Source organism: Xiphophorus couchianus, chromosome 3 (genome assembly GCF_001444195.1).
Source record: "Xiphophorus couchianus chromosome 3, X_couchianus-1.0, whole genome shotgun sequence".
Taxonomy (NCBI): Eukaryota; Metazoa; Chordata; class Actinopteri; order Cyprinodontiformes; family Poeciliidae; genus Xiphophorus; species Xiphophorus couchianus.
This window is the reverse complement of record NC_040230.1, coordinates 13,724,190-13,741,427: the sequence shown is the minus strand read 5'-3', so window position 1 is coordinate 13,741,427 and position 17,238 is coordinate 13,724,190. Positions and strand designations below refer to the sequence as shown.

General features: G+C 38.1%; 1 protein-coding gene across 2 annotated transcripts; it reads left to right on the top strand.

Annotated features, from left to right (window-relative positions):
* Window positions 1-832: 832 nt before the first annotated feature.
* Window positions 833-17,117, top strand: ntd5 (ntl-dependent gene 5). 2 transcript variants are annotated; one of them, XM_028012779.1, is made up of 9 exons: window positions 833-985; window positions 2,669-2,806; window positions 3,767-3,958; window positions 10,034-10,157; window positions 10,590-10,666; window positions 13,660-13,842; window positions 13,943-14,140; window positions 15,466-15,669; window positions 15,734-17,117. In XM_028012779.1, the coding sequence occupies exons 1-8, from the start codon at window positions 913-915 to the stop codon at window positions 15,546-15,548; spliced, it is 1,068 nt and encodes a 355-aa protein (XP_027868580.1). In that variant the 5' UTR covers window positions 833-912; the 3' UTR covers window positions 15,549-15,669; window positions 15,734-17,117. The 2 variants fall into 2 exon arrangements, with proteins under 2 accessions (XP_027868580.1, XP_027868579.1); XM_028012778.1 differs by having other exon boundaries at window positions 856-985; window positions 2,666-2,806.
* The last annotated feature ends 121 nt before the right edge of the window (window positions 17,118-17,238 follow it).

Below are 17,238 nucleotides of genomic sequence, written 5' to 3'. Positions count from 1 at the left end.
AGTGATGTTATTATGAAAGTGTGTGCATAAGACTGACATAAAATTGACATAACACCTATCATGAACATGAAGGAGTCTTAATGAATGTTTACAACTGTTGACATGAAGTCTCGTTCGGTAAATAATGACACTTTTAATGCAAAGTTGACTCTTTTGCTAGGTTTTTAATGTAGGTTTTATGTAAGTTTGACCAAAAAAAGCTAAATAATGCACTTTTAATGGAAATCTGCATTAAAAGTGTCATTATTTATTGAAAGACACTTCATGATGACAGTAGACATTCAGGAAGACTCCCTCATCTTCATGACAGGTGTTATGTCATGTTTATGTCACGTAATGTCAGTCTTAAGCACACTCCTTCAAATAAAGTGTTACCAAAAAAGGATTTGAAATAAGAAATTCTGATTGAATTTGGTATTTTGTTATTTTAAAAACTTTTGTTCTTTATAATACCAGAATTTGAACATTACTTTATATTTTTTTCTATCTGATGACATCGTTTAAAAAATATTAAATGAGATCAATTGCTTAGTACATGAGTGTACTTTTCACCAAATACTTTTTTACTCCAAGATATATACATTTTCCCAAAGCAGTTAACCTGCTGTATATAGTTGAAAGTGTCAGATATATTATAGTTGTGTTGTCAAAATAAAAACTTGTTTACAGGTCTATTCATAAGCTTGTCAGTCTGTGCTGTCTTAACAGAAATGGGTGAAAGGTCCTTCAGAGAGGAATTTTCCTCATTTCTCTTCGTCTTCAACACAAAACAGATGTGAGCTCCCGGGTTCTCTGAAACCACCCCCCACCCACTCCCTGCATTGTTCCACCCTTTGTGTTCCCCCCCACCTACTTCTTTAAAAAAGCTGCATCTGTGTTTGTCCCTCACTCATATCATCCTGAGGTCTGGCTATGATGATGGACTCTGCACTGCTGCTGCTTCTCCTCTGGGCTCTGATTGGAACGGCTTCCCCTCAGGCTTCAGGTAAGGCTCATCTTCAGAGAAAATCACAGTTTACTAAATGAAGTATAATAAAAACATATATCGGCACATCTTATTGTGTCAATAAGACACATTACATTTGAATGTAAGCACCAAACTCCTGGAGTTTGCACTAAACACTCTTTTGCAAAACGTCCTAAAACTAGCATTTTGATCAGGTGATTGCAGATTTTTAAAAGTCTTCTATTTATAATATCTACATATTTTTTCTGTGTTAATGTTTGTGCATAAATGCAGCTGTGTAGGAATTTCTTTTCCTCACTTTCTAGTATTTTTGAAAAGTTTGGGTCCTGGCATGACCCTCGCTTCTTGTTCTGAAACATTTTTAAAGTTGTACGAAACTGATGCTAAACATGCGCAGCTGTCAGTGGAAGATGTGCAGAGAAGGTGGTTGTGGCTGCACATACAGCGCTTTTGCAAAAGTATTTTTACTCATTGATTTATTCCACATGTTGCCACTTTGAAACTATTTTATTGGGGTTTTGTGTGACAAAGTAACACATTGTGGTCTGTAAATTAGGAGGAAAATGATACATGGTTTTCAATATTTTCTATAAATAAAATCTCAAAAGCATGGCATTTGTATCTAGCTGAGTTGCTGCTGTGTATCTGCGACTCGTAGATCAGACATAGAAACTGTGCACATCAATTTTCAAGCCTATCCACTGATGTCCAGTTGGATTCAGATCTGGACTTTGACTGGGCCGCTCTAGCCCATGATTAGATCTAAACCTTTTCATTGTAGCTGTCTGTCTTTGTGTGCTGTTATTTGTTGTTTCTACATTTAGATTCCAATATTACTTTGTTTTTAGCTCTATCCATCTTTCAATAAACTCAGAGAAGCTTCTTTGCCTCTGCTGAAGAAAAGCATCTCCAGAGCATGATGCTGCCAAAAACATGTTCACAATAGCAAACTTCTTGCCTTCAATAATGCCTTTTTTTGGCTTTGTCTTCTTCTATAAGAGACAGATTGTTGAACACAATTGTTGTGTCTACAAATCTTCAGGGCTCCTGTAGCTCCTCTGTGGTTGCTATGGGCCTTTTGGCTGCTTTTCTGACAAATGCCGTCTTCGCACAGTCTTTTTTTTTGTCCAGACGGCCATGTCTTTGTAGGTTTGCAGTTGTGCCAAACTGTCTCTACTTTGATGGATTAAAACTGTGATCTGTGAGATGCTGTTTGTTCACTAATGTTATATTCTCTCTGGCTTTCATTGCAGCTGCATTTATACTGAGATTAAATTACACACAGGTTGACTCTATTTACTAATTAGGTAACTTCTGATGCTTGCTCTGACTTTTTCTCTTTGTTTTGTCACCTAAGAGCCATATCAACTAAATAGAAATTTGTGGTTGTACCTTGTGAAAATGTGGAAAAGTTCAATAAATATGAACACTATTTTAAGGAATAGACTGTTAAAATAAAGTGCAGTTATAAAGATAGAGATTTTCAGATTAAACATGATTAGATAAGAAGGAAGACCGAAAGCTGAACAGAAGGGATTAAACAAAACCCACCATGGAAATACTCATTTACTCAGCCACCCACGCAAATGTTTCCCCCCTCCAAAAAGAAGACAAAAGCAGAGCTGGCAAACAGAATCTCTCAAGATGTGAACAATCGTATGATTGATCGGTGGTGTGTGATGAGTGTTGGTGTCACAGCAGGGCCGTGTGTGGAGAGACTTCAGGGAGGAGAGAGGAAAACGAGAGCCTGTCCTCGGACCTGCAAATCTGACGCAGAATGCGGCAGCAAGCGCCAATGCCTGTGTGACGGCGAGTGTGGTCTGAGTTGTGTGGCTCCAGGTAACTGGATTCATTACGATTCACTGTGTATCTGCATCTGCAGGGGCGGCTCTTGCTTGAAAGGAGACCTGGGCAGGCTCTTTCCGCTGCAGCCCCCGAAATCAGAAATAAACAAAGTTCTGAAAAAAAAAACAAATCTGTGAAAAATCTTCTCACTGTCAGGTTATGCGTTTTTTAAAGCAATTATCAATATTGTGAGCTTAGAGCCCCACATTTTTATCCAAATGATCTTATCTGGACAGACACATTTCTTCCACACACCTGACTGTTTTTAAAGCAATATTAACTTGATAAAATCAGACAAGATTGGGGTTTTTTTGTTGCAATATTTAAAAAACAAGAAGTTTTTTGTGGTTTTATTCTCTCATGAAGAAAATATTTAATCAAAGTTCTGTTCTAAGTCTGTCCACTCTATGTTTTGTGGTTTTCATGTGTTTGTCCAACCTAACCTCTCCCCCTTTTTAATCATAGTTAATCAAAAGCATTTTTTATAAATATACTGTATATACTGTATATATATATATATATATATATATATATATATATATATATATATAGTGCTTCCAATCTGATACTAAAAACCTCATCAGCTTTTCTGTTGAGGCCCCAGACTAAATAGCGCCTTGGGTGGTGAGCCCAATCGCACATAATAAAATCTGCCTCTGTGTATTTTAGCCAACACACAATCTTTTTCTTTTTTTTCCTGGAGAATTAAATAAAACCCAACAATCCCAACGCCTCAGAAAGCAGAACACAAGCTTTTATTATGTATGTCATAAAGTAGGGCATTGTAATTGCAAGCAATTTAGTTATACAACCTCATTAGTTCTCTTTTAAAGTGATTCAGCTGTAACTGTTTTCTTTGGTTAACATCCAACACTTCCTAAGAATTGTTTTGTTCCCGACCCTCTTGGTTTCTCTCCTCCCCTCCTCGATCTTCTCCCTCTCCCCTCACCCCAGGTCGTACTTGTCCCTGGCCTCTTCACTCAAATGAAAACTTGGTGTTTCGCCTCGTGTCGGCCACTCCTTCCTTCTCCGCCCTGCTAGAGGTCCACTGCAAGCCGGGCCTTACGTTGCCTGATGGCTTGGATGTCACGGTTCGTCGGTGTCAGGGTGACCGACAGTGGAGTGGGGATGAGCCCATCTGCGCAGGTGGGTTTACTGTTCATTTTTTATATGTCCAGAAATGTACAGAAAAGGTTTGTTTGTCTTCTTTAGTTCTGATACTTTAAAAATCGAGTTTGTGGCTGTTTTATGGCCAAGGAATGAGCATTGGAGTTTGTGTGTTGACACCAGATGGGGAGAAAAAGAGAGAGGCAGATAAACATGACTGGAAACCCCCCTGTGAATGTGTCAACTTAAACGTGTTGCACAACTGTGACCTATTCTCCCCATCACCATGTCAACCAGAGCGTTCAGAGACCCAAGATTTTGCTGCTGAACTGTTAAAGCAGCCCAGTCTCTATCAAGCTATCAATGGTCTTAATGAAAACAGACTTAATACAAGAAAAGCTTTTTCTGAATGAATCTTATTCACTTTCAGTCAATACCAATATTTTTTAGTCAAGCATTTCACTCTTTTTAATCTACAGCTTTGTTCTGAAATCATGCTTCCCTCGGACTAAAGAAAAAAGTAGCAGAAAATCAAACTATTTGTATTTTGTCTCAAGGAAGGTACAGTGAAAACCCCATAAATATTATTCCTTGACATCTCTAAAGTCTGTGGTTCAATTCATGATACTAAAATACTAATGCATCTTTTCTCTCTGTTCACTTCCTGCCTGAAAGCTGTAAATACAGGCCTCCAAGCATCATTTCAAATACAATTTCTTTGGTTTGAAATATACCAGGCAGACCTCGCTGGAACCCAGGATGAATCTGTGACACCCCTGACCTTTTTTCTTTAATGTTTTGTGAACCCAACAGGTTGCTTTTTTCTCCATTTTCTTTTTCTGAACCAACAGCTATCAGCAGATGTTTAGTTTTTTTTTGAGCAAACACAGCAACACATAACATCTCTAGTCTGTGATCATAAAGGGATGCAATTCTCCTTTCAAATTCTCCTAAAACACAGAAGATGAAGTAAATAGATTATCTAGATATTTATTTATTTATTTTACTTCTTAAAGATATTTTAAATAACAGTGACCTTGAGTGGATTAATGTGTGTCGAGCTGATTCATTTAAAGAAATGTGTCGGCTAAAGTTGAAATATTTGAAATAACTGATTATTCTGCACTGACTAAGCACAGATTCCTGAGCGATCCTAGTTGCACAATAGAGACAAATCTTAATATGAATTATTATTATTATTTACTTTGGTATCTGAAGCATCTGTTGGAACTTTACATATTTTAAGCACAAATTTCAGGCAGACCACAATGGAAGGGAGAATAAATCTTACTTTTTATGACAATCATAACCTTTTTTTTTTTACAAATCTAACAGTGCAACAAGTCAATTCTCTGATACCTACAATGCACCAATTCAACCCTTTGCCTTAAATCAACATAGCTCTGTAAAAAAAAACAAAAAAAAACATTGCACACTTTTACTCTGGTGTATTTCCTGAGTTTGTCCTTTATGTGCATGTGAATTCAATGCATTTGTTTCTGCGGCCACGCAAAGGAACAAATGAACAAAAATCTGCGAGTAAACACGAACGAAGTCTCAAATTTAGCATCGTCCACAAAATGACAAGCAATTGTGCTAAAAACCTGCTTCACAAGTACAAATTGATCGAGAAATGTCAAAATGTTTTACAGAGGGAGTTGCTAATATGTGCGAATTGCTCTTACGCTTTACGGGTGGGATGTTACACAACAGACACAAAAATATACTCTTGCAGTTCTAGATATTTGTGGACTGTCGCTCTTTTTTTCCCCATCTGATGAGCTGCAGTTGCAAATGGACACAAATTCAGAAAATATAAGAGTAAAACAAAATGTCAAAATGTTTTTCTGTCAAACCGGCTTTTCACAAACTGGACAGGTCAGAAAATATCCTGGGGTTGTGAGCTGCTCTGTGGTGGACAAAATATAAAACATTTGGATTTGTTGCTTAAACATGTGGAGAATAAGAGAGTCAATCAAAATAATGCGACGACTACAGTACCAAAGTAAAATATATCTGACTTTCAACGACTTGTTAGTTTGACAGCGTACATTTTGTGTTTAACTCAACCGCTGTTTGTGAACCATTAGTGCCTTTAAACACACGAAGAGAATTGCACATACATTGCATCAAATTAAATTAATAGTTAAGTGAACAGTCACACACGAGCAACTTGAGCATCAAACAGATTCAATTTCAGAGGTCTTTCATTTTTGATTACTTATAACCAGTTTACTCTCTAAATATAAAAAGCAATTATTCTGGCTTCAAATAAATTAGTCTTTTATTGCAGCAGAACAATTCCACACTTGACGTGTTTCATCTGAGTCCATTTATTGTGTGTGTAGACAAAACTGAGAAACTCAAACATTTTGTCGTTAAAACTTGAGTTTGTGTTGAGTTTTAGTTTCTCCCACAAGCGTTAGACTCTCTGTTTATACCAACCAGGTTGTTTGGAGCCTTTTCCCCCCACAACATCAGCAGTGGGAGTTTGCTAAGCTCTTCAGTGCCTTCACTGGATACACATGTTTTGATCAACACACATTAAAGTTGAGGTTTTCAACATCATGACAACTGTCAGGCATAGTGGTGGATCTGTCAGGCTGTGGGCCAGATTGTCTTTTAAAGAACCATGGGAAGAAACATCTTTCAATTGAAATCTTGTGAGTTTGAGTATAGCTTTCTGCTACCAAATGGGCAAGGCACTTAACCACAGGTTTCTTTCCCAGAGACGAGAGTTGAAACTGAAGCAGTCGACGGATTGGAGTGAAAGCAGTGAGGATGAGAGACCGAAGTATGAAAGCCATCTGAGTTTAGTCTTACAACTAGAATGTTATGACTTTACATTCATAATTTAGTCACCTGCAGGCATTTCAGTTTCACTGGTTTTGTTAACAAAGTAACTTTAGCTACTAAAATTATAGACTGAAAGATTTAGATGTATTTGATTTAACCATGAAGTTTGTTTCTGAATGCAAATGTAATAGATAGCTCCTAAAAGCAGGAACATTTTTCATTTTTGAGGATTAGAATCTGTTTTTCATTCCCCTTTTGACTAAAAAAATTAAATAAAAATGAAGAAGGAATATCTTCAGTGGTATTCCAGACATTTCAGTTTATTGGAGTTGTACTGGAGTCAAGAAGACTCAATCTCATTGGCTATTTCTGGAAGAATCCAGATCTGCACAATAGATTGAATACACATTACTGATGCTTGCGACATCTAATATTTTGATCAATTTCATGTTGCATTTACCCCCTCTATCCCAATAGCATATTTGACCGGTGTTGTTTCTGCACTGAACAAGCGATTTCAAATAATTTTTAAATATATTTTTCAGTATGAGATCATGCTGTTACAATAAAACATAATTTATTTTAAAATGTAAAATAAATCTGGATATTTACAACTGGTTGATAACTGCTGGAAGATACTGTATTTTATTTAATGTAAAATAGATTTTTTTGTGTAGTCATGTTTCTTAAAATATAGCAGGATGCACAAATCTAAAAAGGCTCATGAATAAGTAGAACCTCTAGTAATTTATCAGTACTTATCTTGAATTTTCCCTGACTATCTTTGGTCAACTTGTCACTGTTGTCAGTTTTTACCATCTGAGACAGATCCCATTAGCCACGCACCTCCAGCTGCACTGAACGTGCTCTCTGAGGAAAGTCCTCATCTGAGCTGCTTTCTGTCTTAAAATGTGTATTTCATCTCTTGGAAGACGTGAAATCAGGATAAAATCGTCGGCTCGCTCTCTGCTGCAGAGAGACGGGCAGAAGGTAGGTGGGTTCTGAACGTGTGAGAGTGTTTGCGTTGTGTGTTGGTGTGAGTGAGTTGATCCGTGTCTGTTGTGAGGCGGTGGGCAGCGGGTCCCTGTCAGAGTGTGTGCCTTGTGCACTGTTTGCGTGTGTGTGTGTTTACCAGGAAGGTATTTTTCCGGATAGATTGGATGTGTTAGAGGGGTGGGCTGCAGATGTGTCACACTGTTTGTCTGCGTGTGTGTCTCTGTGTGTGTGGGCGACAGATCACAGACGGGAGAGTCAGAAAGCTCTCTTGCTCATGCTGCTTCAGGCCTTTCTCTTCTCTGTCCGTTCCTCCTCTCCTCTCATCTCTTTCTGGACTCATCCTTCTGCCTCTGAGGCCTCCGATAAGGTCTCTCTCCACAATAGGAGCCAAGGACAGGCGTGCAGCTTCAGGGTGTTTAGTTTGCATAGCATGGATATACCAAGGTACATGCTTGCACGAGTGAAACCCCATAACCAGATCCGTTTTAGTCAGAATGATGCATTTTCTTCGCCGTGTTTCATTCAAATGTGCTGTATTGTAGCTTTTAAGGAGATGAATCTGATATACCTGTTTCACTGCAGTTTGGTGCCAGAGACTGTGAGTGGGGGCGGCAGCCAGCAGTACGAGGCAGGAGAGGGGCGGTATGAGAAAACAGAACTTGGCATTCGGCTCTCATCTGACTCCAAAAAAAAAAAAAAAAAAAAGAGAAAGAAAAATCTCCCTCTCCCATAGATGCCTTTACATTCTTGTCTCAGTGTTTCTCCATTTCAGAGGCAGAGATCGTCCTCAGGCGAGAGCAGTCTCTGCCTTTCAAAGCTGCGTTCCTGTTCAAAACTGCTCCGGTCACTCCAGCCTCTCTCTGCAAAGCACCACTCTTGATATTTTTACTTGCACAAGCGTGAGGCTCTCAGCTGCGGGAACGATCAGAGCCAGGAGTTATACAACCTGAAAGCTTGGAGAGGTTTGAGGCGGTGGTTCACCTGCATGTCGAACTTTGGTTTATTACCTAAGACTGGTTATTTCTACTGAAATAGAATGAGACGTTGGGTGAAACGCCTCTGTTGGGTCGCAGGAGGTCTGGGTTAAATAAAACAGGTTCCAGGATATATTGGGTTTACATTGGAATGCAGTTTAGTAATACTACAGGGTTGTAGAGATGTGTACATTCACATGTTTTCTTTAAGTAAAAGGAACAAAGTTGCAATAAAACTCAGCACCCAATAAAGTTACCGAATTAATGCAGGGTAAAAACTCTGGCAGGTTTTGTGGTTCTGCAGTGCTTTGGCTGAGACACATTTTGTGACATAACAACCACAAACCTCAATACGTTTTATAGGGGAGGCTTTCTGATGGTCCATCTTTCACAACAATTACAACTGTTTCGTCTGTTAGGCGGTGTTTCTACTACTATTGCACATCCATAGGCTGATGTTTTTGCTCTATTTCCTTTGCAAAATACTTGAAGTTCATCAGTAAGACAGGATCGACAGTGTTTACATTGATTAATTGTCAATTCTCTGCTGCCCTCCACCATTCAAAATGGAGGAAATCATCGAGCCTGGCACAAGTTGCTCAAACAACTCAACACACCGGAGTGCCAACTCTCCTTTGATTGCTGATTAGATGCACTTATGCCCCCTTTCTAACGCCATCCTGGGCAAACGCCCGTATGAGCCATGTGTAAAAAGAAAACTGTTTGTTCGTGCTACTTTACAGGAGAATTTTCTCATGTAAATTTCTGCAACTAACAATTATTTTTAACTGATTATTCAACCGATTAGTCTGACAATTAATCAAGCAGTCGTATAAAAATTACATTCTGCCTTTTTTAATACACAATGTTAGAAATTAATTAAAAGATGCAAATATTTTATTGCCTAAATTGCAGTAATGTGGCATTACTACTTTACTTTGCCACTTGAGGACTTTTGGGAAAAACGTATTAACAGACAAAAGTTTTTTATCTTAAATGAAAAATGTATATATTTTTTGTACAGTTTTGCTTTAATTAATGCTCTGAATGACTTGTCCTGTTAGCAAATGGTTGTTTTTGAGTCTCTGTTCTCCAGTTAACAATTAATCAATTACCAGGTTAGTTGACGATTAGTTCAATAATCGATTCATCATGATGAATCCGATTAATCATTTCAGCTGTAGAATTCATTATTTGAAGACCAGTGGCGAACCTGTTTCTTTGCACATGAATGAAGTGAATAATGTCCTAAATTTGCTCAGATTTGATCACAAATGATGTAATTGTAAATATTTCCTATCACTCTTTCACCTTCTTTGACGCCTCCTACTTTTTCCTTGAACCACAGAGGCTCAGTCACCTGGACACACTCCTCCTCCGACCTGCCCTTTGCCAGAGGAGGTGATCAACACCTTCAGCATCCACGGCGACGCCTCTGTGGGGACTTCAATCCGCTACAGCTGCCTGTCTGGGTGAGCGAGTGTGGCTCTGAGTTACACAGAAAGGAGCGGAGGAAGTGATAGATGGAGTGTGAAGGAAAGAAAAGAGAGGGAGGGGGCAAGGCTGGTGTGATGAGCGATGAATGGCAGGGAATTCATTTTGATCCCCCAGCTGATCATGCCTCCATTGAGCTAACTAGGTCATTACAGTCAAATCTTGTATCGACTTCCCTTCTACACACTGAGTCATCTCACAGGAAAGGATGAGCCAGAGTGGATGTGTCAGCCAGAGCTGCTGCACTCATGCTCACACACACACTTTAAACGAGACGCACAAGCAAAGGATGCATTCACACTGTTTTTTAAATATCATTTTTGTGCTTCATGAAGCTCCTTAGTTGGCATTACTGCATGTGTCATCCTGCCATCTGCTTCCTTCACTTTTCCCCTTTTCCCACCCTGCAGGGCGGATGTAGTGGGGAGCAGGGAAAATTTCTGTCAGGACAACCAGACCTGGATGCATCCTCACCCGGTCTGTAAAAGTAAGTGTGCAGACTGACCACAGTGTGTGTGAGTGTGTGTGTGTTACATCCACTCCACTCTCAGCAGGACTTTACACACTTCTGAAGGTTAGTGAATAATGTGTGAGTGAGTGAGAGACTGAAAATAGGTGTTAGTTTGGAAACTGCATGTTTTTTTTACACTATCAGCGTGGTGTAAAATAAAAATGACACACTCACACACCCATCCTTGTTCTTCTATGCAAACTGAGGACTTTGGATTGACTTCCATTAATTTTAGTAGCTGCATTAATAACCAAGAGATTTTCCATAAAAGTAACATTAACCCAAACTTAATTCACACCTTACCTCTAAATCTAACCTGTAGAGCAGAGTAGAAATGTAAAAAAAAAAAAAAAAAAAAGTCGCAAATGGCCTCCCTTTGTAGGTAAACATTGTGAAAGTGGTCCTTTATGTATATTATATACAAGTAAACACACATGTCATACCTCTAAGCTTAACCTCTGACCTTAAACAAGAGGGTCCATTGAATTACTACTGGACTGTGGTCCCCAAAAGGCTCATCAGTCTTCAGAAAGTTAGTAAATATACCAGAAATGGTCCTGAATAAAATAGCCGAACAATTACACAGGCGCACACGCCAACCCTTCAAGCGCCAAGCTTTGCTTCAAAGTCCTCTCCTGCCCTCTAGTGGTCAAATCTCGAACTGTCTGGATTGACCGACAGGATGGGAAAAAACATCCATGTCACTCCATGCTGAAAGACAAACTGGATCCTTCCTGCAAGGCAACGGTGCTACGAACTGTAACACTGTGCAGCTCTACAGAGACTTGAATTAGTTTCGCTATAAAATCAACTTGGTAACAGACAGCTTGTCGGTCCAGTAAAGATGTCCATAAATGCAAAAATGCAGCATCATTACTCGTTGTAAAAGCACAAAACGTTTTTTTTTAATCAAACAACTTATCTTTCAAGCCATTCCTCATTTCCCACTTAGAAAACATTCTTTAAAAAAGCAGTATATATATATATTTACATATAGAATATACAAAATTTACAATGATTTAACTGCCTCTATGAAATTGCCTAGGAGACATCAAGTAAGCAGAGGTTATTTTATTCATTCCTCACAGAACCTCATGCAACACCCTGATTAATTTTGGTTGCCTTGAGTCATTCATCAAACGCTCTGTTACAAATTTGTGTGTCATTATGCACTCAGATGTTAAATTTAATAAACACAGCAGCTCAGTTTACAAAAAAAGGGTCTTCTAGTTCAAGCAAATAACAAAATATAAGCCGGGTTTGTTGAGGCATGACTGAGAGAATAATACAGGCCTTTATCTGCAGTTTATGTGGGTGTCAGTCACGTATCCCTTTCAGCTTATTCAGAATACTGCTGGTACACACCAACATGAGTACATCTCACCTCTTCATTGACTCCCTTTGTGTCAAGTAGTTTATTTTAATGTGCTAATATTAGCCTTTAAATGACTAAATGATCTCGCTTCTCTCTGCTTTACTCTAACTTTCCTTTCCTTTGAGGTTCAACCAGCTGCTTTTAGACCAAAAATGTGGCAGAAACTGAGAGAAGATGGAGCTTTTTTCTGTTGTGGCTCCCAAACTTTGAAACACGTTGTCTTTAAAAATTAGTGTGAAAATAAAACATGCTGTTTTTAGTTTCTCTATTCTGTTTAATCAAGTATTTTAATATGGCCTCCTTCAGAATAACATGATATAAATTGAAGTAGTTTGGCATTTTGTCAACTCCATCAGAGTTTTTAACTGACAGCGTGACTCTTGTTGAGAAATCTCACTTAAATGTGCAGCTAATTCATTTTAATGTATTTTACATAAATGGCATTACTTCACATGTATCAAGTATTTCTTTTTACTCACTAGTGTCACCACCTTCAGTTCTGCATCAACTCCGTCAGGTGGACCTTATGTTGTTTTTTGTTTTAAATAATATTTCTTTTGTTTCTTGAGAAGCATTTGTCTGTAAAATTGAGTAAAAATATCACTAATTGGGTCATTAAAAAATTATTTTAGATTTATTTTTGTCAGATGGTGTTGACAAAGTTCTGGGTCAGGTCCATTAAAAAAGTAATTTTCAAAAAGATGCTGCAACTAGGAGCCTGCACCTTTGCATCTTTACATTTCCAAAACATTATTTGTCATATTTGTATACATAAGCTTGAGGAATTATTAAAATAATTTGGGGAAAATTTAAACCCATTTTGTCCCTCTTCTCAAGAATCACTGGTTTGTTTTTTGTGGGCATGTCACAGTAATAATTTTTTCTGTTTCAGTAATTATTGCAATAAACAATATTATTGTTGTTTTTAGACCATTTCCGAGCATTATGTTGATAATGGCATGATAATGCTGTTCTCTCAAAGATGAATACACAATAATTTACTAAAGAACACTTAACACTGGAACTGGAAGATATTTAAAATATCCAAATTAAAACACAACAACCAAAATCAATAAATAAAACAGAAATAAACGCACACAACTGACATCATAAACCATATTATTATGTTTATGTACACAAAATTGTCCTTCAAAAAATATTAATCATTAGAATGGAAATTATTGAGCTCATTTTAATTTATCATATGATTCATTGATTAATTGTTTATTGTTGCAGGATTGGCTTTATATCTTGGTTTTTGTCTTAAATGTATACAGCAGTTTCCGCAAACCTCCTGTTTTTAAAAAAATAATTAGATTTGAATTTTTGGATTTCAATTCAAATTCAAAAATACTTTCAATATTGTTGTAATTCATATTCATTCAAAATTCTTCACAGGCGAATATTTGTCATGCATTGGGGCTCGACTTTCTTTGAGCTATTTGTTACATAATATTTTTGTATTAAATTTTTCCCAACATTTTCTCATCATAAATTATTATATGTTTAATTTTGCATGATTTTTTTTTCCATTCAGTACTTTTCTATTGCAAAGTTAATACTTTAACAACAATAAAACCACTCTGCCTTGTAGAGTTGTTCTGCCAACCTCCAAAGGAAGTGCAGCAGGGCTACGTGGTTGCAGTCCAGAAGACTGAGTATGAGGTCGCCTTTGACATCCACTATCTATGCAAGAAGAACTACCGGCTGGATGGACCCCAGAAGATCACCTGTCTGTCAAACGGCAGCTGGAGCGCGTCTCCACCACACTGCCGAGGTGAGGAGCGAATCGGTGTGTCTGGGTTCAGGGAAACCTGGAATTTCTGAGAATAAACATGTAAATGTCTTCGTGACGCTTTCATATTTTCGCAACGCAGCTCGCTGTGTCATCCCTGCTGAGCGGAGTCGTGTTGTGATTGGTGGAGTGAAGCGTTGGCCGTTTGATGTCACGGACGCCATGGTTCCCCACGGGGAAAACGTGACATTCTACTGCAAACATCCCAAGAAGCAGTGCAGCTTCACCGCAGACCAGGCCTGCTTTGACGGGAAGCTGCAGACACCAGAGTGCTACCTTGGTAAACCCAAACAGGCTGTTTCGGTTATTTGCACGAGAACATCACAACCTTTACTACGTCAGAGATTGCTTTATTTCTTATTTTAAACGACAGACCAACACGTCTCGAACTATTCCAAAGTAGTTCCTAATTATTCTGCTGCTGGAAGGTGAACTTCTGCCTCTTCGACCTTTTACAGACTCTGTTTTTAGCTCACATTGAAGGGAAGCATCTCCACAGCTTGATGCTGCCACCACCATGCTTAGCCACTGGTATAGCATGTGGAGATGATGCATTCAAGATGATGTACACTTTTCATTTTTACCCAAACACGTAACTTTTTGCTTAAATGTTTACTTTGGTCTCCTATGTCCAGAGCTCCTTCTTCCACATGTTTGCTGTGTTCCTTACATGAGTTTGTTTAGTTTATATGACTTTCATAAGCATCAGAGGAAAATACAGATAAAACACATACAATGACTAAAAGAGACTGTGAGTTTTCATGAAAGGTTCCTCTTGGAAATTAGCTTTCCTCTGATCGGCACGTCACACTTGGATTATTCTCAAAATCCATCACCCAGTGGCTGGTAACTAATCATTTATGTATAGATCAGTGACTATACTGAGTGTTAGGGTCAATTGGAGCAGAAAATAAAGAATGGATGTTTTTTTTTTTTGTGGATTATTTTTTCTTTTAAATTACAGATTAAAGGTTAAAAGTCAAAGAGTCATTCAGAGAATAAAGTTGCAATGTTGATAGAAAAAAATTGTCTTTCCTGGTTAAAATCAAAGTATTGGGAATAAAGTGGAAATAAGATCTTGAAGAGATGGCAGAAACTGCTGGGTTCTTCTCAAGCAGGTTTGATGCTTCACAGGATGTTCATATGCAGAAAGAGAAATCATTTCTTAGTTATCAAATCTTATTCTACAGTATAAAGTTTCATACTCAGTTACACACGGCCTGGCCTCTACAGGTCTTTACACCAGTTTCACTTCAACTTTACTGCTTGAGTAGCTTTTTTTGCTTTCGTCCCATCATGTTGTCTTAGATCTAAAATGGGTGAGCAAAAAAAAAACTTCCTTCCTGTAATACTCTGTCAGCCATGTGCTTTTGACTTTCCTTCTTTTTAATCTACATGTGTGATTTCATGTTTGCATCAACCTGCCGTGGACTGCAGATGGAAATTAGCTTTACTATCCTTCTTGTCTGGCCTGTCAGTTTAGTAATATGGATGTTTTTGTTTTTTTGCTGCTCTGTGTTGGTCCGTCACATAAAACTAGTTAATGTTTAAAAGTGTTTGAATATTGTTGCCAGCCACTTATATCTCTCTTCTTTTATCTTTCAGAGCCTACATGGTTGCAGTACAAACTCTTCCCACATCGGCTGGTGTCAGAAATTGAAACATGTGCGCCCGGTGACGTGGAGTGATTACCCAAGATCTCAACCCGCTAAGACATGCATCCGTTTAAGAACTCCTCCTGAACACTCAGCACAGCTTCATGTACTTTAATTATGGTCACCTAGATATTCTTTGTTCAACATCTGTTAGTTCTTTTTGACAGTTATTGTGAATTAGTCTAAGCTCTTCATTTTGGGTTTAGGTATACTCCTAATTTTCTTGCACACTAATCAAAAGGCATTGTTATTACATTCAAACATTACAAGTTATATTCAAATCCTGCTGCAGCTTGAGTTGCTCCATACAGTAGAGACTGTAATCATGATATATGCAGTGGCGGTTCTTGGTTGAACAGCACCCAGGGCGAGTCGCTACCCTGCTTCATCTGCCACAAATGCCCCCAGATCTTTTCTATGATTTCAACAGTTTCAATCTGTTTTAAAGAATGTTTGCAGTGTGGAACGATCCACACTGCAGTTGACCAGTTGCTCTTGGTCAACTGGAGATGACCAAGAGCAGTACAAATTATTTACAAAACTCAAATTGCAAATCAAATCCAAAGATTTACATAATCAGTACAGTCAGATTTTGTTACCATACAGAATGTAGTTACTGAGAACTCTGGAAATTCAGTCTGGAAAAAATGGGGGATATTGACATGAAAAATGTGGTGGAATTGAATGTTTAAGATATAAAACCAAAGGTACACTGTGAACCTATGGATCTGCAGGGATGGGGATTTGTGAATAGTAACTAGATGAGCAGATAGATAAATCAATTGACCGATGCATTTAGAAATCTTGTTTCATACCTGGAATACATTTAAATCAAATTGCAGACTAGAGGGTTGTGATACTGCATATTTTGGTATTGATCCGATACCAAATAAATAAGGGGCCAGTATTACCAATGCCAATATTGATCAAAATATTTTTTATTATGCAAGTTTAATATATCAGACCTCTAACATTTAGGTGTTTTTGTGTTTTTTTTCCCCTTTTAAATATATTGTTAAAACCTTAGAAAGAATTTGTGAAAAGTTTATAAATGTCTACAAAATACATAAGAAACATATTAACAAGATCAACAGAAACAGCATAACAAAACTAATTTGTGTGCGCTGTTTCCTAAAACACAGTGTAAAAAGTGCAATCAAAACAAAGTCTTTTTGAGGCAGATTAAATGGGATTTCATTAGGCAATCTGAAACTAAAATATCAATCTTACGCACTACTATTGATCTGATACTGATGCTGACTTAGTATTGACATTATCATTAATTTGGTTTGTTCTGCCTGACTCTATTGCAGACTGTTAAAGGTCGGTGTGAACAGGATTGCTTCTAGTATAACTTTTTCTCCTTGTGCCGCCCCCGAGACTGTGCTGTCCTGGTAAAAGAGCCGCATTGTCCACATCAAAAACCGCCACTGGATGCATGTATAGTTCATTAGTAGATTATATATTATCCATGAACTGACTCTGTGATATGTTTCACTGTGAGATCTTTTTTTTTCTGCTCAGTCTGAGACATCAAGCCTGCGGGGCTTGTGAGTTTTATATTTTTGATGTTTAAAATAAAGGAAAACGACGTGAAAACGATCCGCTCTCTGGCTCTTTAATGCCACATGATGAAACCCTCCTGTGCTGCAGGTTCAACAGTACTCATAGGCTGAACATGGCTACTGCTCGGACCCGGTAGGCTGCTACACCATAGCAACTC